General features: G+C 40.0%; 3 protein-coding genes across 11 annotated transcripts in view; 2 read left to right on the top strand and 1 right to left on the bottom strand.

The window, feature by feature from the left end:
• Positions 1-10,409, bottom strand: part of tsc2 (TSC complex subunit 2) — a 34,084-nt gene extending 23,675 nt beyond the window's left edge. For 2 of the 7 annotated variants that reach the window (XM_084930642.1, XM_084930646.1), the window contains exons 1-13: positions 9,353-9,464; positions 7,391-7,576; positions 7,197-7,283; positions 5,181-5,291; positions 4,940-5,087; positions 4,200-4,317; positions 3,994-4,042; positions 2,945-3,070; positions 2,731-2,804; positions 2,503-2,656; positions 741-884; positions 347-484; positions 143-246 (exon numbers count right to left, since the gene is read on the bottom strand). In XM_084930642.1, coding sequence (XP_084786768.1) covers positions 143-246; positions 347-484; positions 741-884; positions 2,503-2,656; positions 2,731-2,804; positions 2,945-3,070; positions 3,994-4,042; positions 4,200-4,317; positions 4,940-5,087; positions 5,181-5,291; positions 7,197-7,283; positions 7,391-7,525 — 1,388 coding nt within the window. In that variant the 5' untranslated portion in view covers positions 7,526-7,576; positions 9,353-9,464. Of the gene's footprint in view, positions 1-142; positions 247-346; positions 485-740; positions 885-2,502; positions 2,657-2,730; positions 2,805-2,944; positions 3,071-3,993; positions 4,043-4,199; positions 4,318-4,939; positions 5,088-5,180; positions 5,292-7,196; positions 7,286-7,390; positions 7,577-9,352; positions 9,465-9,776; positions 9,854-10,306 lie in introns of those variants that run through there. The other 5 variants (XM_084930645.1, XM_084930647.1, XM_084930643.1 and 2 more) reach the window with 4 other exon arrangements.
• On the top strand, positions 9,046-15,440 carry nthl1 (nth-like DNA glycosylase 1). Of its 3 annotated transcripts, none has more exons than XM_084930650.1 (7): positions 9,046-9,132; positions 10,080-10,413; positions 12,556-12,812; positions 12,883-13,053; positions 13,191-13,350; positions 14,114-14,219; positions 14,897-15,440. In XM_084930650.1, the coding sequence occupies exons 2-7, from the start codon at positions 10,152-10,154 to the stop codon at positions 15,198-15,200; spliced, it is 1,260 nt and encodes a 419-aa protein (XP_084786776.1). In that variant the 5' UTR covers positions 9,046-9,132; positions 10,080-10,151; the 3' UTR covers positions 15,201-15,440. The 3 variants fall into 3 exon arrangements, with proteins under 3 accessions (XP_084786776.1, XP_084786775.1, XP_084786777.1); XM_084930649.1 differs by lacking the exon at positions 9,046-9,132 and adding an exon at positions 9,568-9,682; XM_084930651.1 differs by lacking the exon at positions 9,046-9,132 and adding an exon at positions 9,848-9,961.
• Positions 15,441-18,208: 2,768 nt separating this feature from the next.
• Positions 18,209-27,694, top strand: nherf2 (NHERF family PDZ scaffold protein 2). Its single transcript, XM_084930638.1, has 6 exons — positions 18,209-18,971; positions 19,296-19,601; positions 25,783-25,974; positions 26,394-26,547; positions 26,628-26,848; positions 27,209-27,694. Exons 1-6 carry the CDS (start codon positions 18,765-18,767, stop codon positions 27,374-27,376), a joined length of 1,248 nt encoding a protein of 415 aa, XP_084786764.1. The 5' UTR covers positions 18,209-18,764; the 3' UTR covers positions 27,377-27,694.

Here is a 27,694-nt window from a genome sequence, read left to right as displayed (position 1 = left end):
TTTCACAGAGCAAAAGGGTGAGATAACAGAAAGGGACAGCGGAGATTAAGATACTTCAGAGATAGAACAAGAACGAGATCGAACATCACAAGGATAATACTATAACCTCCCTGAGATACGTGTGTCAGTGTATGTGTCCTACCTGAAGAATTTCTCCATGAGCCGGTGAAGGCTCTGAATCCAGCCTTCTTTAGCAGGCTGGATAGACTGAGCCCTGTAGGAGATAAGTGTCAGCACTGATGCATCCTGCAAAAGATAAGATTCAGATTAGGGGGGACAACACAGTGTAAGAGGTCTAAATTACAACAAAAGTTGGAGGAGGACAGAAGATAATCAAAGCACTAACTGGTCTTTTATCAGCACATTTCTCCACCAGGCTGAAAAACTTCTCAGTGGAGCCGTGGTAACCGTTTTGTTCATAAAGCTCTTCCACGGTGGTCAACAGTTCATAAACAATGGCCTTTAGTTCCGCACTGCCTATTGTCTGTGAAAACAAGAGGCACACCACTTGGTTAAGCTAGAACCATTACTTTTTATTCTGTATACTCAACCAGATAAAAATATAAAAATTAAAAACTACAGCTCCGCATATTTAATTTGGCAGAACTCCTTCCTAAAACAAGCCCAAATGGGATTTGGGTCTCCAGCTGGAATCAAACAAAAACACCTTACCTAACAAAGGTGTTAACTACTACACTATGAAGCATGGTCAATCACAAGTGAACAATATATTCAAGTACCTGAATCTGTTGCAACAGTCGCTCTATGATGCCGAGTAGGATGTCCCATGTGACCACTTGGAGCTCTTTACCGTACTTTTTGATGAGTCTTGTTATTGAAAGAACAATTTCGTAGGAGACCACCTCGTTGGCACATGACATGGCCTGAGGGACAGAAATAAAAGTCACTTATTCAGCACAGTCATCATATCAAGTGCAGTCATTTTACCCCCGTGTAATCTTTCAACCTCAGGTTTGATCTAAACACATGGCAACAACTTAAAGTTTGACTACATCCTGCATGAAAGAAAATATCTGTATGACTTTGAACACAAAAGTGAAAATCTATGCCACGGGTTTGGAAGTCAGACAGTCTGTTCTTTTCACCCTATTGTGCAGAGTTCCAGCTCCATATTTTTGATGCAAAGCAAAGCTATTCTATATTAGAGCATCTTTGTGTCAAAATTATCCTCATTTATCTTACAATGGACCTTTTTGCAGCTCCTCTTTCTTCCGCTGTCTAAAACAAGCAATTTTAGGCCTCATTCAATCCAGAAGCACAAAAAAGTTTCATAATCCTTTGATTTTTTTTTAATGAAGTCTTAACAATAATAAAGCCAAAAAGTAGAATATTGTCCTGAATTTAAAACCACTTCCTTAAGCCAATTTTCTACTTACTGGCTTCTCCTTGCAATCAAAAACATTTGAACACCATGTGAGTGGGGTTGCTGTGCTCACAGACAGAGCCCTGTGCTTGAAATGACCACAAGAACAACTAGCGATGGGAATCAAGAACAAGTTCTTGTACACAACAAGTTCCGAGTAGTCCAGTTCCCTGGAACTGTTAGTCTGCTTGCCTATCGAGCCCGCTTATCGGTTCCACTTGCACTACAATCAGCCAATTTGTTTGCAGGTTGGAGGTGGGAGATGGTGGCACAGTCTACAGCATGGATATGAACATTAGTTTTATTGCACAAAATGACAAGGGCATGATAGTAAAGTGGAAACTGCATCCAAGACAGAAACTGCAGTATTATGCTGATAGCACAATTTTGGCTCATTGCAAGCATCTACAGAGACCGCAGCATGCTAACACTAAGCTAGCCAAACACCATGCTAACACCAAGTTAGATACCTAATTAGTAAGAGAAAGATCAAATGTGAGTCCTTATTAAGATAGGGATTTGTGTTGGTGTTTGGGGCTGAAGCCTCAGGTTTATATAGTTAAATAGTAATTATGAGAGTGTGTTTCAGCTATTTTACAGAGTAACATAAAAGTAATATAGGAGTATAATGAATTACTTTCTCTTTGGGGTAATTAAGTACCATACTGCATTACAAAAAAGTGTTCTGTGAAATCTTTTTTTTTTTTTTTTAGTAATGATCCAACCTTGATCACAACAAAAATAGGAAATACCTCCAACATGCGCATACATTTGACTCACAGCATGCAATTAATTTGCATGAATGTAATGTCTTTGATACGCTGCACAGCAATGGTGGTCAATCTCAAAGTGGACCCAGTGAGAACCCAATGAGCAAATTCTTATAAATTCCCATCCTTTTTAAGGAAATTTGCTCTGAATGACATTGCACAGATTTAAGACCAGGGGAGCAGAAAATAAGTAAAAGTATAATAAGTCTATAATAAGTCCTTATAAAACATTAAGAACTCCAGTATGGCTTACCACCATAAAATCCTATCAGTTAAATTTTTGATGTGGACTTGACCCTCAGTATTATAATCTCATTGCAAAACTGCATGTATATTTATGTGAGTTACCTTGTAGAAAGATGGCAGAACAAGCGTCGGTGTATTTTTGAGTGCAGGCAGTCTGTGTGCGCCCCAAAGCGCCATTCCAACAAAGAAAACTGCTCCTCTTAACAACGGTGCATCCTCCATATACACCCTGGTGGAGGGACAGATCAAAGAAGAACTGCACCATACCTCCAAAGTTATATATGCTCATTCACACAAAGTCAGAAATATTGTATATTTAACCAATAATACCTTTCCTCCATAATGCGACACATGGTGTAAATTGCACTATGGCCGAGGTGAGTCCCCAAAACCTTTCTCATTAACTGAAGAACCAGAGAGCAAAACAAAGTGTAGGGACAACAAACGACACAGAGGAGGACACAGTTATGAATTATGTCCCTTCAAATCATAGACTTCAAACAAGAGGCAGAATTGTATATATGCAGGTGTGTTCTTGCCTCACCTTCCAACAGGACTCGCAAAACTCTTTGACGTTGACCGTACGGCAGAGTGTGATTATGAAAACGGTTAAAGAGTCGGAGGGCAGGCAGTTGTAACACACAACTGCATCGAGCACTTGCAGAGCCACCTGGAAAAATACAAAGGTTGGAAATACTGGTGACCACCAGCGCTACAAAACAGTCTGAGGTTCACAAATCAAAAAATATGGTAGGGTTTGTCTAAATGGTAGGTTTAACTGAAGCTAATGATTGTGATTTACTCAAAAACATTTACTTTAATACATCAGATTAAAACCATCTCTAGCTTTGGCGTACAGAGTTTTCACATATAATAAATATATGGACACTGGACAGTTATTCAATAATTTTTCTTAAACCTGCAGGTTCGTGAAGGGCCTGTTATGTATTTACTAAACAAAAACTGCACCTTCTTTTGAAGAGGAATCATAAACATGCCGTGCAAAGGCCATTACACACTGAGGGTGCTGCGAAAAAAAAAAAACTGTTGCAAAGTTTTTGTGTTTTTTGTGAAAAATTCCTCCTCAAACTGCAAAAAAAAAAAAAAAAAACCCCAAAAGACTGATGAAAAAATAAATAAAGTGAAATTGGCATCAATGTTGATCCTAATGTTTCTAAACCAGAAAAAGAAGAAACTGAGCAGCAACAAGGAAATTTGAATGTTTTGCTCCAGAGATTAAAACAGTATCACGACCGCTTTTCTACATATTTCAGGATGTCAGTGGGGCAGTTTGAGCTTTTGTTGGCACACTTGGAAACACGTCTGAGGAGGCAGAGAAATACTTTCAGGAGTAAATTGATCTTGAATAGCATCAAACTGTGTCTCTTAGGTAAAACAGTACTCTTTCACCATTTCCATGCTACAAGTGTCCATCTTGCCAAATGCAGTGGTTTAAGCGGTCAGATGTGTTTATTTGCAACTGGAAAAAAAAAAAAGTCCCCAAAAATATTTTTAACATGCAAAATGTTTGCACAAATGTTTGCCGTCCAGTGTGTAAAAGCCTTTAACTGTCAAGTAATTTGAAATACCAACCTCAATATCAGTCGAAGACGTCGTTCTGTTGCACAGCAGGCAAATTTTCCTGCAGAGAGCACAGAAGAACGAGTAGGAAAAAGAGACACTGAGAACAATTGCTGAGTAAGAGAGAATCATTGTTTGTGTGTGTGTGTGTGTGTGTGTGTGTGTGTGTGTGTGTGTGTGTGTGTGTGTGTGTGTGTGTGTGGATTTCTCTGACTCACTGGACCATGATGGAAACATTTTGGTCCAAGTAGCAGCTATTGAATTTCACCAGATTAACAAGAACATGGAGAAAGTCAGATGTAAGGCCTATATCCATCCACAGGAGGACAAAGCGTGCTGAGAGAGGAAAGCAAATAACATAGAAAGAAAAAAAAATGCATGTGAAAAGTATTAATGCAGGTCAATACACTGTGGCAAATAAAACTATTCACAGTAGTATGAACACAACAGTTAAAAATACTACTAAAAAAGTAGCTCAAATAAGGCTGAATATATGATGTAATATTTCTCAGATAATACTGGGATCAAACTATCGTGGATGTGGGTATTTGTCCTATGGAAGGTTTCCCTACCACCTTTGAAAAAAAAAAAAAAAATCCTGAAAGAAACAGTTGAGGGTATTGTGTGCGGAAAAAAGCTATTATTAGAATTCAAAAAAACCATTGTCATCATTGTACCCGAAATGAAAAACAAGTGATTAAAAAAAAGAAAGAAAACTGTTGTATTACATAATATCAATAGAGTCAATGCACAAAAAGGGAACAGTGAACACGAGTTGAACCTAATCAGCTGAGGTGTGACACAGCCAGAAATTTATCAGTGATTAATAGTGTTTACTTCAAAGCTGAAGTTTTGCTTTATTCAGAATTCCTTATATTTATTTTCCAGATTTGTTTTTTTTAAATGCACAAACACAAATATTGCAACTGATAAAGAAAGAGGATTAGTCTGTTTTTACCTATGTCCTCTTCCAGGTATGTGATATCCTTTCCATTCTCTGTTAAAGCCTTAAACACCTCCAGTCTGTCAGAAAGGTCTTCATTGCACGGCTGGTAGTCTCTGATTACCTTGAAAAAGTAGGCTCTCAGAGGGCCGAGTCGCTCACCCTTCACACAAACAGTGGGCAAGACTTTTTTTTAAAAACAAAAAACATACAGAAGCTTTTTGCATTTGTCTGCGTGTATGTTGTGTTTTTATACCTGCCCCTGTATAATGGCCCTGAGCAGCTGCAGGACAGCATGTCTGGCCTCTGGTGGCTGCTCTGGAGTCAGCATGTCTTCCACATTTTTCCATACAGCCTCCACTGCATGCTGAACAACATATGCACTCAGATTTTAACAAATAAAGAAGACTGCGTACTGTTCACCAGTGTTGGGTAAGTTACTTTAAATTAGTAACCTAGTTACATTACTAGTTACTTCCATCAAAAGTAACTCAGTTACTTCAAGTTACTCGTTACTTTCAAAGTAACTAGTTACTAGGGAAAGTAACTTTGGTTTTACTCAGACTTCTCTTGTTAATGTGTTGCTAACTGGATACCCAGCAAGAGTGCCAGTCTTCTAGCTTGCTTACTTGCCACAAGTGCACTGTGCCACCTACCAAAGGAAAAAATAATGTGCATATTTCCACGAGAGAAATCCCACGCCTGGACCGTCGTTGACCGCCGCCATGATTCTAGCCTACGTCACAGCGTCATGTGCGCTTTTTACATCCAACACAAAAACTGCAGTCGTGGTGCTTTTGATTGTATTCAGAACTCAGAAATTCTGCCTTCCGAATAGGAAGATGTAGGTAACACCAGGCTGCAGATGAGCTGCATACAGGGCTGGACTGGGACAAAAAATCAGCCCGGGCATTTTGACTAGAGACCGGCCCGCCATTATAGCAAATATCATAAAGCCTTTGAATGAAAACAAACACTGTTGTGACAGTGATGTTCACTGTCTTGATGGTATATATGTATCAATCTATCAATCGTTTGTTGTAAGACTCAGATAATTATTTATTAAAAGCTAGACATTTGAAATGAGAATAAGAAAGTATTTCTTTGTGCCCCCCTTTCCCTGTTAATGCCCTACCTGGCCCCCTGGCAACACTTTGCTAGATCCGCCCCTGCACAGTTACCAGCTGTCAGCTACATAGAAAAGGATCCTGGTGTTATTTATCTCTCAGAAACAGTTTATAACTTCCCTTCAACTCATTCATGTCACCTAAAAGGTAAACCTGTTTCTCCATCACCTGTTCAGCTCTGATGATTCAGTAAGGACATCTCCTGGTTTCATCTGGTTTCCCACTCACCAGATATCCAAACCGATATCATGACCAGCAGGTTTACAGCTGTGGCTCCAGCAAACATCAGCTGATACTAGAAATTAATATTAAATAAATTCTAACAACAGCTGATCAAACGTGCTGCTGTTGTTTAACGCGACATCCAGTGGTTTCCTCTTTCTGGCGCAAAGTGGACGATAAATAAACAAGAGGGAAAAGCCGATCAGCTGATCATTGATCAGTTTCATGATTAAAGTAGCAACAGGAGAGGGAGGGGAGAGAATGAGAGAAGAAGAGGCAGCTCCAGCTTTGTGTCTTTTTCATTGTAGCTGAAGTCCGGGACAAACTGTGTTCCTTTTCACCTCAATACGAAACGCGTAATAATGTCTCTGAATATGAGACTATTCCGTTTTTTAGGGAACGGTTGGCAACTCTAATAATTAACCGTATGAACAAAATAAAGTTCAACATCATTAACATCATAGCTCCCACCCAGCTGTATAGAAACCCCGTCATGCTAGCTAGCACGCAGTACGAAAAAGTCAGCACAACGAAAATAAACTCCAACTAAACTTGGTTTATATCTGACCCAGATAGACTGCAGGTCATAACGTCTTACCTGAAGTTCAGTTCACCTGACACTCGGACGGGCGGCCGCTTCGGGTCTCTCCTCCTCCTGCGTCCCCTTTCTTTCATCCACCTGCTGGCCTCCACCACTTGCTAATGTTACTGAATCTGTGGAAGCTCTGCGATAGCCACCACACGAAGTAACGAATAACGACCCTATCTAAATCCCAGTAACGAGTAACGCGTTCCTGATTTTGGCATAATAACTAGTTACCGTGCTCGTTACCACAATAATAACGTAGTTACTGTAACGCGTTACTTAATAACACGTTAGTCACCAAACAAAGACAACAATGGACCGCAGTCAGCAGACTCACCTCCTCAAACTTTTTCATTTTGGCAAGCTCACAGATGTGGTTCATAGTGCGAACACGGTTGCTCAGACCGCAATCTGGGTGGAGCTCCTGAAACACACCAAAGTAAAAAATACGTCAAACAGTGGAAGATGTGCTGGGAAAGGAATGAGAGACATTCAGTGAACATGCACAGACACTCAGTCGCTTCTGCAGACCTTGATGATGTCAGCCGTAATGATAAACTCGGAGGGTTTAGTGTCGCTCTGTTTGTTCGGAGGACGCTGTGTACCGAGCCCAAAGATCCCCTTCACCTTGTCCTTGAGACTCTCCTTGCTTGGTTGTTTATTCATGGCCCAGCCTGGAAGGGTGATGCACAACACAGGCGAGGGACTGGCAGCTGCCTGTCACAGAACCAGACACAGAGCGAGTCACACCTTTTTTCCCCCCTTTAAGCTTATTAGTTAATCATTTCCTGTGGATTCTAAATGTGGATTCATATGTCATTCACTGCTGATAACATAAATGCCAGTTTAGCTTTGCAAAGTAGCATCAGTACAAATCATAGCATTTCTTGAACAGATGAGACCAAAGTGGAGCTGTTTGGCCATAATGTACACCCATGCACATGTTGGAAAAAAACAAACATAGCATATTAGTACTTAACACCACCTGTCAGCACAGTGGTGGACAGCTGATGATTTGTGCTTGTTTTGCAGCTATGAGACCTGGAACCTGTCGCTCTTTGGTGTACAGAGAAGTTCATGGTTGGCTCAAAGTATTCTAGAGGCAATCTTGAGGCCATCTAACTGACAGCAGAAGCTTGGCCCAAATTGGGTCATGCAAAAAGACAATGAGCCCAAATACACCTGTAAATCTACCAAACAAAAAGTGGCTGAAAAAGAAAAGGATTAAAGTGCTGCAAGTCCAGACCTCAGCCCAGTTGAAATGCTGTAGAAGGACTTTAAGAGTGGTTTTACTAGCTACTGAAAAATGATATATACTTACTACTCACATGTGTCTGTAGAGTCGTGTGATAACCCTTTCACGTGACTGTATATACATTGAGAATTAGTACAGATTTACACATGGCACTGTCCATCTGTCCTATCAACTTTGTGCCGGCCAACTGTTCTACAGTCCTCTAATGAAGACCTAAAAAATAAGCTTAAACATTTCAGTTATTCCCTATTAATAACTTCTTTTTGCTTCCTCGCCACAAAAATGGTAACACCAAAAATACATATAACAAATAGTTATTTTAAAAATCAGCACTGGGCCATAACTTCACAACCAGTAGATTACCAACAGTAACCTGTCAGCATATTGTTATGTTGTCTAAGCTGGAGCTGGGCTCTGGAAACTGTTCAGACCAGATATAATGAGGTGTATTAAGTAAAGTCATATTTCAAGTGAAAAAGTCCATCTTGGAAAGTAAAGTGAAGGTTAACACATGGGTTAAACAGCGGATTTTCACCTGTTAGCACAAGGTTAAAAACACAAGTGAGGTCAAAAGGCCAAAAAGACTTATTTTTAGCTTATATGAAGTCTGTGCTTAGCAGGTGGAGAAGCTGATAATAAGTGATTGCTAAACGACTCCAGTTTATCCATGTCCATGTCTGTAATGAAGTGTGTTTTATATTTCTTTAAAGGGTTGCATATTATTGTACTGTGCATGTGATCTTAGACCATACAGCAGCAAAATAAACTTGAGCAACAAGTTTATGACATTACAGGTGGGTCCACACAGCACTACAAGCCACTGTTTAAGCAGGAGTAAAGTTTGACACTGCAGCCTGTAAATATGTAAACCCATGGGGCACGTTTAAAGAATTTGCTGTCATGTGGACTTGACAGAGATAGAGGGGAGGGGAGGGGAGGTGAGCAGACGGACAACGGCTGGTCTGTTTCAGTCCAGCACCAGCAGCAGCAACAACAACAGCAGCAGCAACGGTGCAAGGTAGGCTCGAACCAGAGTTGATATATCTGCGGACACAAGTCAGCCTAAACATCTCATATCAGCACAAACGTAGTGTGGCGTTGCTAAACCCTCTCAGCTTCGGTTCACAGTGGTTGTAATAAGCTAGCATTTCTCTGTTGTGGCACTGAAGGTCTAGTAGCATAAAACAACAGCGCCTGCCCCTCCTACCCCCGGCCACCGTCTCCCCCTCTCATCTCACCTTAGTGAAGTTGAGTCGGTTTTGGTTTCATTCAGTCGCTGCTTCGTCAGATTGCAGCCAGCCGAGCCGCCCGCTTCTGTGCATTGATATAACTCTGTCTTTGCAGCCGAAGGCTCGCTCCCAGCACCCCTACTCTTCAACCGGATGACACACTAATGCTCTGACAGTGGGACTTCCTACAAAAACACGTTTGCCGCACTGCCTCGCGGGAAATGTCTTTTTTAAGGGCAGACTAAATACGAAGTATGCTAGTCCGTTTGTTAGCAGTATGAGTTTTTGTGTTGTGGCACAGGCGGGAAAGCATAACATCTACAAAGAAGTAAAGCGCAGGTAAAGTTTCCTATAGACTATATAAAAGTGTTTAGCCGTCAAAATTTTGCATAAAGTAAGACGGTTTTAGCTGTTAAGCTAGCAGCTAGCTTACCGTGCTGCTGTTAGTGACGTTGGTTCCTTTTTGACGCTACAAGCTGCAATGTGGCCAGGCCAACGTCTACAGTTAAACCAATAATATCACCCTGACCCGTTTTCAGTCGCAATTGAGTATCGTGTAGGTTTTTGTTTATTGTTTTTTTAGATTTTAAAAGTAAATTGGCACTTCCACCAGGAAGTGTAAGTGTAATCTCATATATCAAAACAATATTGTTTTATTAACAGAGCGGAAAATTTATTTTTTAAATCTTCAAAATAAAATCGAGTCTTTGTGTTTATGTCATTCTTCCTCTTGCAGGCGAATTCAGCTCGTCAGCTCCACCCGCGATCCAAAAACTACGATTGAGAAACTAACTTCAGCAACAGTTCAATGCTTCACGTCCACTGCAGCGCGCGGGTCTGTTATGTAGTCCGAGGTGTTATAATGACTTCTCCTTACTTCATGGAGAACAGGTCTGTTATGACTCGGAGTGCGAGTCAAATTGCTGGCCGCACACCTGCAGCCTCTCTCAGGACCAAACTCACCAACAGACGGAGGAACGAGGACCCGGTCTGCGCTGTGCCAGTGAAGGTGGAGGTGGAGGAGAAGAGCGTGTCAGAACTAAGAGCTTCGTCTACTCCTTTATCAGCCGGTAACGCTAACCACACAAACTGACCACGTACGTTGGTACACGTGGATACAAATTAATTAACTTGAGCTGTTTTGGTGGCAGAAGGCTATTGCGCATATTCTGGAGCAGGTTGATTTGCTTTGCTTACCAATTCTACAGTTACACCTTTACATCTTAAAAAAGCGACTGGCAGGTGAAAACCAGGCTTTGTCATCACCTTTCTCGCCCAGTGTGCAGGAGTTATCAATGAACACTACAGGGCACAGAGTGAAAGATGTTGTTTCTTTTGTTCTGTGAATGTGAAATAGAATTATGAACGTGCAGGATATAAGGTTTTGTGCATCCATAAGACAAAACTGACCTTTACACTCAAGAGACAGATTTTCTACTTGTGACTGAGTCTGTGCTAATAAACAGGACGTTCAGTTTATCATGCACAAAACCCTGTTTACACTAATAAAGGTCGCTCTACAGCAGGGATGTCAGTCTCATTTTACATCTTGGGCCACACACAACCCACTTTGATCTTAAATGGGCCAGAGCAGTAAAAAATACCCTTTCTGTCAGTGTAAAGATATTTAACTATGCATTTATAGAAAAAGAAGAGTAATTTCAACACTACACTTTGGTAGCTCATTGCCCAGACTACCCTTAATCATAATAAAGTGGAAACATTTGGTTATTTCACTGGAAATTTCCAATTTTTATCATTTTTTTTATTTATTACTGTGCATACAGTGTAACAAAAAAAAAAGTACAGCCATCAACAGTGATCCAGTGGGCTGGATTGTAGTGTTTGCTGGGCCAATTTTGGCCCAAGGACTTTATGTTTGGCACTCCTGCTCTGAAGCATGTCTCTGTAATAATTGCCCTACTATATGAACATTTTGAGCCTCTTTGTTGCACCTCTTTGAAGGCTGAAACAAATAACTCTGTTCGAGAAGATTTGTTTCCACAAGATGAAATTCAAAAAATGTACTTTTTTGTGCAGACACGTTTTTGTTTTTGTACTCCGAATTGGAAATTGTTGTTCATGCCTTTATTTCATCAATTTTTTTTAGTTAATTATTGAATTAGAATTAGAATTCATTGTTGTTTACTACTCACATCTGTTGGTAGTTCAGAACTCCACCGCAAGGCTTCTGACTAAGGCTACTAAATACTCAACTATCACATCGTTACTAATTCAGTTGCACTGGCTCTCTGTGAAAATCGTTCCACTTTAAGATTCTGGTTTTGACTTTTAGAGCTCTGCATAGTTGAGCACCAGTGTTCATCAAGTCCCCGAGGTCATGTGATCAGGCCCTGCTGGCTGTGGATCATATAAGCGTGTGAACTAAAGGAGATTGCGTTTGCAACATTGACCCCAAGATTCTGGTAGTCTCTTACTCTGAGCTTGAGATCTGTTGACTCTGTGATGTCATTAAAAAAAGACAGAATTTTCTTGTGCAGAAATAAGTGTAAATTTTAGACAGTGGGCTCAGTATTTCAAGTCTCTTTCTTTAAAGGGTTTTTAGACAGTCTTAATGAGTTTATACAAAAACATGAAGCTAATCTGCTTGTCTGATTAGTTATTAGAGAACCTGCATTCTTTGTGATGACCAGCAGGGGGTGACTCCTAACTGCAAAAAAAAAAAAAAAAAAAAAAAAGAGTCTGGTTATATAAAAGTCTGTGAGAGAACCACTTTACTTCTATCTTGATTTATGGCCTAAATAAACTTTTTTCCTAATAAACATTTGTTCTTAATTGTTAAGTTTCAAAATTTATTAAATACAACTTGGTTTTCATTTCGTAAATAATTTGTCATAGCAACCATATGAACCATGATATGAACATTGACCCAATTAAGGTGAATGGGACTGAAAATGTTTCGCTTCTATAAAATAATGATAAAAAGAGTGCGAAGATTATAGGGGGGTTTTGTTTGTTTTTTTTAAACCAAGATGGTGAAATTATTCCAACATTCAGCATCTTTAGATGTTGAACTGGTTGGAGAAATATCTTATTTATAGTGATTTTTTTTTTTTTTTTGTGATTTTGTTTTTGTTTTTTTGTTTTTACATCAAAACTAGTCTTTGATTAATTAGATTATATTAGATATCATTTGTGTTTTAATTTTTAGCTATGGTGCTTACTGTGGTGCCACGCTTCCTCTTGTTCAGGTCGTGAACTCCTCCATGAGGCACTGGTGCAACCAAAAACCGAAGCTTTACCGGAGTATCCACACAGCCGCAGGAGGAGACAGTTAAAGGTGGAATACGAGAAGGATGAGCGTGTTTCTCCCATGAAAACTGAGCACTGGGAACCTGCCGACTGGAGGAAACAGTTAGGATTCATTCGTGAGATGAGGAGCGGCCGTGATGCGCCTGTAGATAACATGGGAGCAGAGAAATGCTATGACATGGAGGCTCCTGCGCATGTAGGTGTGGGATGGATATTTTAAAAGTCCCCTTAAATAGAACCTGTTAATTCCTCTGTTCCATCTGCAGGTGAGACGTTTCCAGGTGCTGGTGTCACTCATGCTGTCCAGTCAGACAAAGGACCAGGTGACAGCAGCAGCTATGCAGAAGCTCAGAGCACACGGCTGCACTGTAGAAAACATACTCGCTACAGATGATGAAAAACTGGGAAAACTCATCTATCCTGTCGGCTTCTGGAGGGTAAAACAGATGGTGTCCATAGCTGTTAGCATGTTTAATCAAATTTCAGTAAATAAAAGTTAAATATTAATATTAACCTGGTTTCTCAGCTGTGTTCTTTGTTGTGTCCTCTTGGTTTCTTACCTGTTCTTCTTTAGAATAAGGTGAAGTATCTGAAGCTGACATCAGCCATGTTGCAAAAGGAGTTTGGAGGGGATATCCCAAGCAGTGTTGAGGGGCTGGTCCGTCTGCCGGGAGTTGGACCCAAAATGGCTCACCTGGCTATGGACATCGCCTGGGACCAGGTGTCTGGCATTGGTAGGGACTTCCATCTCTTAAACATGCAGACACAATTGGCTAACCTCCCAGAAAATGATTAAGCAAAATTCTAGATCAGTGATTCCCAAAGTGTAGGTTGAAGCCCCCTGGTGGGCCGCAAAGGTAGTGCAGCTGAGTCACAGTAATAAATGGTAAATGGCCTGTATTTGTATAGCGCTTTACTAGTCCCTAAGGACCCCAAAGCGCTTTACACATTCAGTCATTCACCCATTCACTCACTGGTGATGGCAAGCTACATTGTAGCCACAGCCACCCTGGGGCGCACTGACAGAGGCAAGGCTGCTGGACACTGGCACCACCGGGCCCTCTGACCACCACCAGTAGGCAACGGGTGAAGTGTCTTGCCCAAGGACACAACGACTGAGACTGTCCAAGCCGGGGCTCGTGCCTTTCTCTTGATTGACCAGTCTACTAATTCCCTTATTTTTACCTCTATTAATAAGTGAAGACACATCAGTGGTTTTGATGTGTCGTCATATTTGATGTTTCTGCCGCATTGAGAAATCATTGGTTTGTAAAATGATGTATGCACTACATTTGAGAAACTTCAGAAATTACATCCTTTGGTATCACACAACTTTAAAACAAAAAATGAGCCTTATATTCATCGTGTAGTTACGACGCGTTGCAGGGTTCTTCTGTTTGATTGCATTAGATTTATTCAGGTGCACCGAATAAACTGCCAACTTAGAAGTATTGTGATGAGACTAGGCTTTCATTTGTATTGATCATTTTTGTCTAGGTGTGGACACACATGTGCATCGTATATCTAATAGGCTGGGCTGGCTCAGGAAGGCGACCAAAAACCCGGAGGAAACACGGAAGGCCCTTGAGGAGTGGTTACCCAGGTAACAGCATGACAACTCACTGCTGATCCGCGAAACCTGATTAACTTGTGATCAACAAACCTATAAAGATGTCCAGGATTGATTTAGATACGTACCATACATCAGCGCTGCCAGTGGTTAATGTTGACTCTTTAACGTTTGACTGTCAGTGGGAAGCAATGAAAATCAAAATGTGGAAATTTATTTTTAGAATGCAAAATAATAATCAGTGCTCAACAACATGCAGATCTCACTATATTCTTCTGATGTCACGATATACCAGAAATGACAATAGAATACTACACTTCTTTGGTCATAGATTATACATCTGATATTGTGAGAGACCTACTCCCAACAACTAATAAACAGGAAATTCGATTTTTTTCATTTAATTAGAATTTGACAGCATTTCTTGATTAAAATCTACCTTATCTTCTTTTAATAAAAAAACAGATGAAAGCAGCTTTAATTAGCAAATGTGAGAGCAGTCACTTATAAAGTAAAGAGATCCTCAGGCCAGAGAGCAGTAGATGTCATGGTGACCCATTTTCAATCCATGAAATTTGACACTTTTATAAAAATGTATTGATATGGTGATATTAACACCAGCACCAGTGTGTTTTTCTTAGAGTGCACAAAAATATGTTTCAAAGTGCAGTACTTCTGTAAAGTCATCAGGTGATGTTTCTCTGTTGCAGGGAGCTGTGGAGTGAGATCAACTGGCTGCTTGTGGGTTTTGGACAGCAGGTTTGTCTGCCCGTCAACCCTCTCTGCTCTGTGTGTCTGAACCAGCACAGCTGTCTATCTGCCCACAAGAACTCCCCAGCAAAGAGACCTAAATCGGGATCACCACGGTCTCCAAGTCCAACCTCCTCTTCAAAAATAAAAACTGAACCTAAACAGGAAGCAGCTCTTAAAGATGAGATGATAAATAAGGAGTTACTACCCACATCTGTTTCCCACACCACAAAGAGAAGGCTGAAAACCAAGGTTAATGTTTAAATTTTACCGATGTTTGTGATTTCAGCAGACAGTGAACACAAGAAGACATATTATGTGTTTACTTATACAGATAGATTTAAAAACATGTATATAAGAATATATTTGACACTATAACAGCACCTTTAAAGGGTAAATATTTTTAATACTATTCTTTTTTTTTACCAAATAAAAAACATGTTACTAATATTTTGTGTAAAGTTTTGTCTAAGAAGAAGAAAATAAAATACAAAAATTATGTAAGTTTTATTTGTGTGGTGTCATAAACTACATTTTCTGAGGCGTGCAGTTTATAGCATTTTAATATTAATTAAAATGCTATAAACTGTACCTAAAAATATTGTACCTAGGATGTACAGGACTTATAGTTAGCATGCAGTATAAATTGTTTTTAAAACTCACATTTTGAGTCTAATATGAACAGGATATAAATTATGACTAAAAAACCTAAGCAAATACCTGAAAATTCATACTCAATTTATCCTGCACAGAAAAGGAAATAAACTGGCATTTACACTTACATTTAGAAAGTAAGAAAGTAAGCTTCTGTTTGAGGGGATAAGTAGGAACCAGGTGCTACTAATTAAATACACAAGATGTTTTAACATATGGCTAATTTGGCACATTCAGGTGTGCTTTAGCCTTGTCACTCTAAAAATGTGGCAATGTGGCTTAGGTATGTTGCAACATAAAGAACCTAAAGACTTTTGGAACAATGTCCTTCGGACAGATGAGACCTAAGTGGAAATGTTTGGCCATAATGTACACTTTTGTAGAAAACCAAATAACAGCGTGGTGGTGGAGAGAAGGTGATCTGAGCTGCTTTTGCAGCCACAGGACCTGGGCACTTGTCAGTCATTGAGTTGACTATAAACATATCTGTATATCAAAGTGGGCTGTTCTAGAGTCTAATGTGAGGACATCTGTCCAACAGCTAAAGCTTGACCCAAATTGGGTCATGCAACAGGACAATGGCACCAAGCAAAGCAGCAAATCTATGAATGGCTGAAAAACAAAAGAAGATGTTGATGTCAAAGAATTTTGAAGCCTAATTGAAATGCTACTGCAGAACCTTAAGAGAGATGTGCATCGAAGGATGCCCAGAAACCTCAATGAATTGCAGGAATGTTGTAAAGAGAGAGTGAGCCATAATTTCTCCACAAGAAGAAGAAAGAAACTGATACGTTTATACAGAAAACACTTCCTTCATGTTATTCGTTCTAAAGGCAGATCTACACACTATTGAAACATGGGGTGTACTCTGTTTTTTGCATGAATGCAGAGAGTCCTATGAAAGCTTTATTTCTAACTATATAGGCTAAACTTTATTTAAGCAGCAAGTGAAACTCTTATATGCAACATTTTTCTGAGAAACCAAATAGAAAAATAAAAAAGTCCCCTGTGGATTTGAGCACAGGACCATTTTGCTGTAAGGTAACAGTCACTGCACTACCAGACTGCTCATAGATGACCTAACCAGAGCACCCAGATAAAACTCACTAGGTAGGGGTGGAACATGCAAGCAGAAGGGCCCCGAGACATGCAAAGCCAGGTTGTTCTTGCTGTGCAATAACAGCCCAAATTACCTTTGTATTACTCAGATGTCCTCCTCAAAGGTCACTTTCACAATTTAATCACTGCTTTATATTAACATGATTATTAATTTGAAATAATGAGTTTATTTCGTTAATTAGCTGAAGCAAGTAAAGCCCCACTGCTACTTAATATTGGTCATTTAAACATTAAATCTTATTGAATTTCCAATGTGACCCTCCTTTTACGACTATTCGGACCTGGTTCTTGTGACCAGTAACTTGTGACCTGTAATAGGTGTGGTATAACAAGAAATGTACAGGTAAGAACAAAAGAAAACATCCTATCAGGTGTGCCTGCTACAGGGCTGATTGTGTTGTGTATGTATGCTGCATGCCATAACTCACCGCTTAAAGTGAAAAGACTCGTTAGTTACACCTGTGTAACAATATTTCTTCTGCAGAAGGTTTAAAAAATGTAAGAACTTAACACTATGTAAGTCTTAAATATGCACGTACCTCGAAGCTACTTTGAAGTCTGTTTTAGTGATTTAGTTGATGTCTTTAACCAGAGCTGGCTGAGCATCTTGCTTAAGGGTCAGTTATATTATTAGTCAGGTGTGTTTACAGAAGCCTCCCTACAGTTCACTTGTTCACTTATTTTGCCAGTTTGATCGTTACTGTGCAGAAATATTTGCTTTCTTGGGGCTTTTTTGTTGTTGTTGAGAAAGTTAAACGTTTTAATTCTAAGTTTAAGATGTGCACTTGTGACGAGAATCTGCTTCTAGTTCATAAAACGGGAATGTGGAAGTTCGTATCCATCAAAGCTTTTAAAAATGTGCATGTGCATAAATTATGGGGTTTATTTGTGGGAGATGAGAGAAAACACACACAAAAACACCAGAAAAAAAAACTACTATTAAAAGCAGTTTATTTTTATGCATCCATCACACGACATGTCTATCTTCAGACATGTCGTGTGAGGGATTTAATAATGTTCTATTCCTTGATTGCTCAGGGGAAGATCTGCTTTAGCGACCTATGTCTGTCACGGATGATTTTATATGCAAACCTACACGATTAGTATAGATAAACTGTTGCCTACGCAAATATTTACCATGTCAGTGTCTCATATTTACCGATCAGGTTCTCAGTCCTTGCACGTCAACTGTCCTGAATTTCTTTAAAGACTCACTTTGAAAGAGATAAATGCGCGTGCACCAGCTATCACGTCACGCAAGGACAGCTTATATTTCACGAAACATTTTTACCTAACTTTCTTTTTATAGATCTCCGGCAAAGATAAGGCTAAAGGACGGATAAGGCAGATTTCCTTTCTCAGGTCACAGTTTATTCGTGTTTCAACTCCACCTACTTGGAAAAGATTCTGTCTCTCTGGGGAGGCTGTGAAAGACAAAAATGCCCTCAGAAGAACTCTTTCAGTACTTGTTGAGCATGTTTCAAACGCCTGATCTCACTGATTAAACAAGGTTTCCTTTCAAGCTATAATTTTTTTTTGCTTGGAGAGCGCGGCGTCAGGTGTGCGCTAAGGGGGATACACCTCCTCACTCTCACCAGGTGGGACAGGAGGACACACGCCCAGCTGACGAAGAGAATTAAGTTTTGCGTGCCAGGAGCAGCTTTCTAATCTCTGACCTCTTGGATTATTCCTTTCACGGACGGGACTTAGTCCTTGTCCGTGGTTTTTTGTTTTGTTTTGTTTTTTGTTGTGGGGGTTTTACCACAATTTTACGCGCACTGTGCACAATTTTGTGCGCTCATATTTGCAGCTCTGGATATTTCACGATGGATTAAGCACTCATTACTTTTAGCCTACATTTTAATTTGTTTCATCGGAACAATTGTGGATTAGTTAAAGGCTCACAGGATGCCAAGCGATGCTGATCTTTTGGTCACTGAAGCGCATAACCACTTTGGATTAAAAGCCAGTGCGTTTCCACAGCTCTTAGGCAAAACACCTGCTTATTCTCCCGAGACCTTCTAACCTGTTTCCCTCCTTTACTGACGCACTAGGATGGAAATCGAGCTGAGACCAAGGCTTTGTTTTTTGGTCAAAGGAGAGCGTGGCTATGGATTTCATCTGCATGGCGAGCGGAATAGAGGAGGACAATTTATCCGCAAAGTCGAGCCCGGCTCCTCGGCTGACCTGGCCGGGCTGCGACCAGGTGACCGGTTGGTGGAGGTGAACGGAGAGAATGTAGAGAATGAAACTCATCATCAAGTGAGTGGTGGTTCGGTAATTTATAGTTATTTTCATGTGTTTGCTTGGTTGAAATGATCCAGGAATGCCCATGAACCCTTACATATACCTGTTAGACCACTTTCTCTTGCCTGAGGAGTAGGAGAGAGTGGGGTTGTAAAATGGGTCAGTGTGAGCCTTTTGTGATGGGAATGACTTTTTGCCTTTGTCATAACACAAAAGTGTAATGTAATGTAAATGTAATGAGCTGATCAGTTCATTGTAAACAGCTTAGACTGAATGACACATCTAACAATTTTAATATATATGAAACTCCTTGCTGTCACTCCTTTCTCCTCTCTGAAGGTAGTGAACAGGATCCGTGAGGTGCCCCACCGCACCAGACTGTTGGTGGTGGATAGAGAAACAGAAGACTACCTCCGCAGCCATGGCCTGGCCTGCACAGAGGACCTGGCCATTGAGATGGGAACCCTCTCCCCACGTCCCTCTCCTGGGCAGACACCCTGCATCTCTCCCAGAGCTAATTCACCCATGACGCCCAGCTACACTCCTGTGTTTCATTATCCAGCTGCAGAGTCACCCACTCGCATGATCACACAAGGCAAGGTCAAGAGCTCCTCAGTGACTTCAAGTATAGTGACAGACCCGGAGGTAAGAGTGAGCATCAAGACACTTTTTATGAGCACCGGAGGAACAACAGTTGACTCTTCAAAATAATTCTATGTGATTACTGTGAACCACTGTGTTAATGTGCTAAGAGTGTGTAAGACCTGATGTTTCTCATGCACTAATCTGTACTTGGCTGGCATGCTGCCTGGATTCAGTCTCAGACAAGTACTTTTAGAAAGCCTGTTGACTTGTCTTAACAGGTGAGACTGAAAAAATCCAACAATAACAAATCACAAGGCGGCCCTCCTGAAACTCGCTTAAATGGGGTTAAAACATTAAGATGAAGGTACATGAATTTCTTCATAAAATATAAAGTTGTATGTGGGAGTTTAAATAATTATTATTAATTATGAGGTAGGTGTCTTGGACAGAGATGATACTCACTGGAATACTGAAATTTACAGTGGCACAGTGGTTGGCACAGTGGTTAGCACTGTCGCCACACAGCAAGAAGGTGCTGGGTTCAAATCCATCAAATGTGTTCCTGTGGTTTATATCCAGAGGCTCGGGCTTCCTCCTAAAGACATGCAGTTGGTTAGGTTAACTGGTGATTCTAAATTGTCCCTAAGGTTGGATGTGAGTGCAAATGGTTGTCTGTCTTGCCCCTGTGACAGACTGGTGATCTGTCCAGAGTGTACCCTGCTTCTCACCTTTTGGCAGTTGGGATAAGCTCCACCCCCCCAGAACCCTGAACTGGATAAGCATAAAAGGATGGGGGGACTATTTGGGAGGTTAAATTACTTTCTGTTTCACTGAGCTAGCTGTCTTGGACAGAGATGATATCCACAAGAAGTGAAAATGCTCCACCCCATGGTTTCGGTTCATTGCTTGTTTTTTTCTATGCAGGGGATCAATGTAAAAAATAGGGAGACCGCATGCCTGAAAACTTGATCATAATTATATTTTTTTTTAATGAAAAACTATTATTTTGAAGCATTTTATGCATGCTTTGCCTGGCAGTAATAGGGCCATATGGGTAGCGTGGTAAGGGAATATACGGTGATGCAACATAGAGGCCGTTTGTATTGAAATTTCAGTCTGTGTTACAGAAGTCTTACACCCACACAGGTTTGCAGAAACACACTTCTTACTTTCCTCTGTAGTCAAAATGCCTTGTCAAATATTACTGCTCTATATTTAGCATTTCCTGTGATTCAGGAATCTGCTTAAATATAATGAAAGGTCATTGTTACATCAGTTTTAAGCCACTGTTGTGTCAGACAGGTGCAAACATTTAGAATACAGAATTTAGCTGTAATTAAAGAGTGCTGTCTCTTTGAGCATCGTCACCTCTCATTAATGTAATCTGGTTCTTTCCACCTGACTGAACACCAGTGACAAATACAGTGCACAACACAATAGTTATTGTTTAGACAGACTTTTATTTTGAGAATATAGTGTGAAGTTGTAGCTGAAATAGTCTTAAAACGTTGTTCTGTTTTATATACAGAGAATAATGAGGTGAAGTACAGCAGGACTACAGGCTACATTAAAACAGTCGAAAAATGTGAGCCTTCTAGCAAAGTTCTTATTTTGCTTCAGTGAGAGTCTGTACTGCATCTGCCTGCAAAAAACTCTTGTTGTAAATTCTTTGTTAACAAAATAAACACAAAATCATTTAACCCTCTCGAGGCGGGCGTTGCCGATTTGCAACAATTAAAAACTAACAACCTGATTACCCCACATACATATTTTATGAGGTTTTTTTTACTCAGGAGTACCACTGCAGGACTTGGTTGTGCATTAGCAACAAAAAGTTTAATTTGAGACTGAGAGGGTTAAAGTCCTAAATTTCAGTGTGTGTGATGGAGCAAAAACAAAATTTCCAAAAGTGCCCACCAGACCTCAATGTGACGTTGTAATGTCAGTCTTGCTGCAGAAATAAACAGCAACTGGCTGTCAGAGATTTAGCTGACTGTTTGGGATATAAACAAAGAGGACCAGGATCTTTAAGGCCAGTGGCTCACGTCAGACTGCCATCTGTTTAGCTCAAGGCAGAGCAAATAGCGGCTGTCGCTTTGATGGCCATTACAGCAGCTTATTTTCAGGAAAAGGTTTGCATAAAGAATAAAATGAAATATAAGAAATCTCTCTACATCAATGTTACACCACAGCCAACAGCTGCTCAAACTAAAAGTTAACTAAGCTTTACATTACTTTGTGCAGGTGTTACTGTGGCCACCCCCTCTGCAGGGAACAATGTGAGTCTCTAACATATCATTTGCAAGGGCCTTTTCTTTTAGATTTCTGATGTTTTAAAGTTGCTTTGTAGGCACATAATTAGTGTGAAAATATAATACAAGACAAAATAAAATATGATGCAGTGCAGGAAGTGGACCCAAATCCAGGATTCACAGATAAACCAGGTAAACATAAAAATGAACTTTTTACTAGGAAGCCAAACTTCACAAGGTGCAAAAATATAGAAAAGAAAACAACTTCAATCCACTTAATTCTAAAACATAAACTGAGAGCCATGAGGGACTTTAAACAGAGGCATTCACAAAAGACAAAAGGAGCCCGCGAATATATATACACAGAAGGGTAATTACTGAAGAGTACAGACAACTGAGAAACACATGAGGAACAAAATATTCACAGCATAAAACCATACGAGATTAATGCTAACATAAGTAAGGGGAACCCAGACTCTAAAGTAAAGACTCTAAACAACAAAGCACAACAACTAAAACTAAAGATACAAGATAGTTACAAATTAATTCAAAGTCTAAAAACTCAAAAGTCTAAAAACTCAAAAACTGAAAGTGCAAAATCCAGGACCCTGAAATCTGTAATAATTATGCTGATAATGAATTTACTCTGCAGTTGCTAGTGAGTCTTTGTAAATGGAATTAATTTTTTCTAAAATTACTAGACTTAGATTTTCGAGTTATGAGGTTGAGAATGGAAGTGTGGATTATCAGAGTAAGAATTGCCAACTTTCACAGGATCTTTCAAAAAGCATAATAGAGTTGTAAGTAGCTGAAAGGAGCTACATAAATCTTTTTAAAGACCAGAACAAACTGGGACAAATTATTGCTACTGTCCATAGGAGTGGACCTCCTGTGGAGACCTAAAATAAGTGAGCAACCCCACAGCAACACAGCTGCAAAAATCAATACAGCTTCGTACAGTCTTTGTTGTCAAGTCTTCCAGTCGAACAAAATCTCTAAAAGTTGTGTTATAAAGACATCACACACACAAAAGCAATGTCATTATCAGAACTTTACCCCAACTGTTCCCAAGGCTTGTTTGCTACCTCAGCTCGTAAATGTTTTGAAATAATGAAGCAACCATGAAATCTAAATTTTACAGGAGAATATCAGGGATGATTTAAAAAGTACTTATTACCCAAGTGGTACCACGGCACAGATTTATCTGGGCACTAGCTTGTGACCACCAGACGCTTAGTTTGTGTCTCCCACTGGTCTCAGAGGCAATGCCACGGGAAAAATAAACCTGGATTGACCATGTTACAGTCCCGACCTTAACCAAACACACTGTGTGGCAGGATCAGAAGATGCGTATTCAATCCAGGCATCCTAGAAATATTGATGAAGTTTTGTTGGGAGGAATGCTCCAGAATTCTTACTTGTTGCTGTAAAAGTCTCATGAGTAGCTACAGGAAACATATGATGGAGGATGCTGCTGCTAAAGGATTTTCTATATTATAGTTACATCTGGGATTTTTTTGGACCTGAACTTTTTTTTGCAGCTGCCTGTATCATTTACACAGAAGGGTAATTCTGTGTATATGATACATATACTTTTTTGCAGATGTGCACGAGAGACAAAATTTTTATGCCCTTGACAAGCACATCACATACACAGACACAGTCGCTCTAATTTCTCCACTTCTGTGTCATTTGTCTTGTGACTGACATTCACGTCATGGTACGTGTAAATACAGACACATTTTCATTGCTCCGTGGTGTTATTATGGGATATAGAAAAAAGCATCTGCTAGTGTGCAGATTTCTGCATTTACCATTCAGTTAATTGTTTTTATTGTCAGATAATTATCAAAATGTGGTTTTCAAGAGCCCAAAAAGGACTTTTTGTCTGACAATTAGAGCAAAAATACAAAGATATTTTTAACCTGAAGCAAGACTCTAAAACAGTGTTTTCCATTGCAGGCAATTAATTCTGTGTGTTGAACTGCCTATTTGATTATCATTAATATAATATGCAAATATTTTATCTACAGAGGAAAAGTTTTAGATCCTCAAATGGATCAGTTGAGATATTTCCAGATAAGCATGTCCTGCAGTTTTGATGTGTCAGCTATTTGGGGTCAACATGACAAGTACAGCTAATCCGTCTATAATATAACAGAGATCTTTAAAAGCAGTTGCTGTGTTGTTCCTTAGCTAAAGCTGACAGTCAGGGATGAACCTTTCCTCACTGTAGTTATTCATATATGTTTGCTACTCCTGGAGTTGTGAGTGCTTTGCATTCAGTTTTTGTTTGAGCAGAAAGCACAGCGATCTGTCACAACGCCCTCAGGCCAGCTTACCCACGAAGGTGTAGTCAGAACTGCGTCACTCAACAGTCAATATTAAATGCTACCCTCAGGACAAGGACTAATACAAGTCACTGGTGCAAAACACACAGAGACACACACACACAAAGCCAGCATGTACCTAGTACTATAAGCCAAAGTCAAGGTCTGAGCAGCAGCTGAGTCATACGCCGTGCCAAATCTTGTCACAGTAGATTAGGCCCTTCATTGGGCTTAATGTGTTTTCGCCAGATCCACTTAGACTACTAATTCAACCTGGCAACCACTACCTTCTGATCAACTTTTAGTGCACCCGCAATATTGTGTAAGGTAAACCTCCACCTTATTCTTTTATCCAACCGAAAGGTGGAGGCAACTGTAGCTGATCCCTGGTGTGATAGCCAATCCATCAAAGAGCTAACCCAGAGAAACAGACAGCCTAACACTCTCACCTCCACACCTGTGGAAGTTTGCACACGAAATGTAAAACTGCATATAGCAAAATATCTTAAGTTTGCAAAAAAACGTCTGTTCTGTTCATTTTGACTCGTAATGTACGTGTGAAACTTATTAGAACTGAATTATGTCAAAAAATAATTTGATATGATCATATTGTCATTACACCATTGTACTGAAAGCTGATACACCACAATGAATGAATGCCCAGAACAATCTGTTGCAATCCAATACAAGAGCCTTGTTATAAATCATATCTTGGGGCAGCTGTACTGTGACGTTTTTCTTGTTTCTTGTTAGAAAAAAGACATTTTTACATCAAACTAGATTAGGATTGGATAAAAACAAAATATCAACCTAACCAACATTTAAAGGATCGCCTCTGTGTCAAGAACTCGGAGCTGCTGCTTATTGTATAACAGCGTGAAACGTTACATATTTGATAAATATGTAAAGAATAGTGAGTTCTTCACACAGTTAATTCTTACAGGACACTAGTATGTTCTTTTGAATTAAATACTAAACCCACCTCCCATTTTATCAGACAACCAGTTTCAATGTTGTGGCTAATTGCTGTAAACTGAGAGTCACCAGTTTATAAGGTGGAGTAAGTTCAGATAAAGGATCTTTACGAACCTTATATTGTATTAAGTGTTTATCACATAATTTGCTATAAAATATGTCTTTACAGTATACTTCATATCACAGCAAACTACGCTGACATAGTTGACGTTTTCTTTTCCAGGCATTGAGTCTCACATGATTATAAACTCCTTAAGTCTATTACATCCAATCTGCGTTCATGTATTTAATCAAAGGTTCATCATCAATGTCTCTGTTAAACATGGACAAAGTCTGAAACAGTGATATCAGGATATGTAAAAGTAACCCATATGAGCCAAAGTAGGCTGTTTTTTTCCCACTCTTGACTCTGTATGATGTCATAAATGTTACAACATTATTAAATGTTAAGCCTTATCAGTATATCAAACATTGAGTTAAATGTTAAGGATTATACTGCATTAATACATAAACACACAAACTCAGGGGAAATAGATTTAATTTGGTTGACCTCACCTCTCATTAGTTTCAACTGGCCAGTGTTGTGGTAATGTGTATCTTCTCCATCGCTATCGAAAACATTTAAACATTACTTTTTGTTAAAAGTAAAAGTAATCTTTGCTTTTCTCTTTCATTCTTTTATAGCTGCAGGTCGAGCCTTCACCAGAGCCAGCCGTTCAGCTCCTTCCCCGTCTGTGTCACATGGTAAAGGGACAGCAAGGCTATGGCTTTAATCTGCACAGCGATAAGAAAAAGCGTGGACAGTTTGTACGTGCCGTGGATCCCGACTCACCTGCTGAGAGTTCAGGCATGCGTCCTGGAGACAGAATATTGGAGGTAAACTAAAATGCAGTCATTTTTTTAAAAAATACCTGGTGATTATTGGAAGTCTTCAATTATTTGTCGTTAATTTTGGGATAAAAACATCAGCTCCTGTCAGTCTGTGTGGGAAAGCGATGTTTTTTACTGGCAAAAAGAAAGTGAAGTCTTATGGGATACTCACGGACAGAGATTTTTATTCTGTGTTGGGTAAAGGAAGTGTGAGGAGGCAGGAAGGGAATTCATGCAAAATCAAAATCATGCAAATCATTCTGGATTTGATCTTTTCATACCTTTTGATTGTCACGTAGTTTTAAAGCCACTCCCTATTCTTTGTCCTGTGTCGTGCCTTTAGGCTCTTTAATTGTCCTGTTTTCTTAATGTTCACTGTCCTGTTTTTGTCTCCAATGGTGTTGTGTTTTTGTTTTCTGTCTCAGGTGAATGGAGTGACCACAGAGGGCCTGAGGCACTCAGAAGTCGTAGGCCTCATCAGAGCAGCAGGGGATGAAGTACGCCTCCTAGTGGTGGACCAGGAGACAGACGAGCTCTTTAACAGACTGGGAATCATACCTACTATCACCCACATTAAAGGTTAAATAGTGCCTGTGCTATTAGACACAGTTATTTTTGTTCTTGAGAGGAAATGCTTATTATTGTTTCTGTTTTCACAGAAGTGTGTGTGGATGACCCAGCCCCTGAGAGTGAGCCACCTACGCCCTCTCCAACCACTGAATTCTCTGCCACAGATGCACCGATAATAAACGTCACCATGACAAACTCCCTGATTACAAAACTGTCTCCCAAGTCCCGTACCAATGGCAGCTCAGCGTCCCAGTCCTCCAGAAGTTCCACCACCCAGTCAGAGATCAGCAGCTCAGACATGAGCTTTCAGGTGAGAGAGGAATTATTTATGAGACCCATCTTAGGGCTTGAAAAGAAGGTGACTGGACTTCTTTGAACAGAGGGCGTGGCTTACAACACCAACTCTCAGGCACTCTTGAGATCCCTTTCCAGGTGCCTCAACCCCTACTCACACCTGATGAGAATCCACACTGTGCATCTGGTGACCTAATAGGCCTCACCTTGGGACTCTCAGCCTTTTGGTTTTTAGGCACAGTCACCTTCTTTTCAAGCTCCTAAGACTACCGTGACCTGTATGACTCAGAACCTACACAGAAATGATGTGCGAGATCAACAATACGATCTGAAAATGATAGTGTAATTAAAGAAAGTGTGTTTGTGTGTACTGTAGATCCCTGATGAGGATGACAGTCATATTCCAGACCCTTTTATGGACAGCGGTCTGCGTCTTAGCCCAACAGCTGCCGAGGCTAAGCAAAAGGTCCTGGGCAGCCGCAACAGGAAAAGAGCACCCCCTATGGACTGGAGCAAGAAACAAGAGATCTTCAGCAACTTCTGACCCCAGTAAGGGGTAAAATAAGAGACTGAAACAAAGTGGGGATTGATATCATGACTGCTGCAAGAGCATAGCTTCACTTTGCAAAGGCATGTGAAAGGAAAGAGGTGCAAGATAAACTGTATAAGGAAAGGAACATTTGTGGTAATATTCTTAAATTTTATTCTGTGTACAAAATCATTTTAAGATATTGCATAATATTGTCTATATGTCTACTTTCCAGTGTCTTTAAGGACCAAGACATGCCCTGTGGATGTGTCAGGACTCTGGCTGTTTTAAACAATGACATTTGATGATTGGCAGACCATTTACTGTTATATA

The sequence above is a fragment of the Perissodus microlepis genome, chromosome 6, assembly GCF_051167445.1.
Source record: "Perissodus microlepis isolate ML-2025 ecotype Zambia chromosome 6, ASM5116744v1, whole genome shotgun sequence".
Taxonomy (NCBI): Eukaryota; Metazoa; Chordata; class Actinopteri; order Cichliformes; family Cichlidae; genus Perissodus; species Perissodus microlepis.
This window is presented reverse-complemented; position numbering and strand designations above follow the sequence as displayed.

Bases quoted from the DNA above. Each gene is read 5' to 3' on its own strand.
- nherf2 (XM_084930638.1), top strand. From the start codon at position 18,765: ATGGAAATCGAGCTGAGACCAAGGCTTTGTTTTTTGGTCAAAGGAGAG. The intron at 18,972-19,295 runs GTGAGTGGTGGT...TCCTCTCTGAAG, and splicing joins AGAATGAAACTCATCATCAA to GTAGTGAACAGGATCCGTGA. The intron at 25,975-26,393 runs GTAAACTAAAAT...TTTCTGTCTCAG, and splicing joins CTGGAGACAGAATATTGGAG to GTGAATGGAGTGACCACAGA.
- nthl1 (XM_084930650.1), top strand. From the start codon at position 10,152: ATGCTTCACGTCCACTGCAGCGCGCGGGTCTGTTATGTAGTCCGAGGT. The intron at 12,813-12,882 runs GTAGGTGTGGGA...TTCCATCTGCAG, and splicing joins ACATGGAGGCTCCTGCGCAT to GTGAGACGTTTCCAGGTGCT. The intron at 13,351-14,113 runs GTAGGGACTTCC...ATTTTTGTCTAG, and splicing joins GGACCAGGTGTCTGGCATTG to GTGTGGACACACATGTGCAT.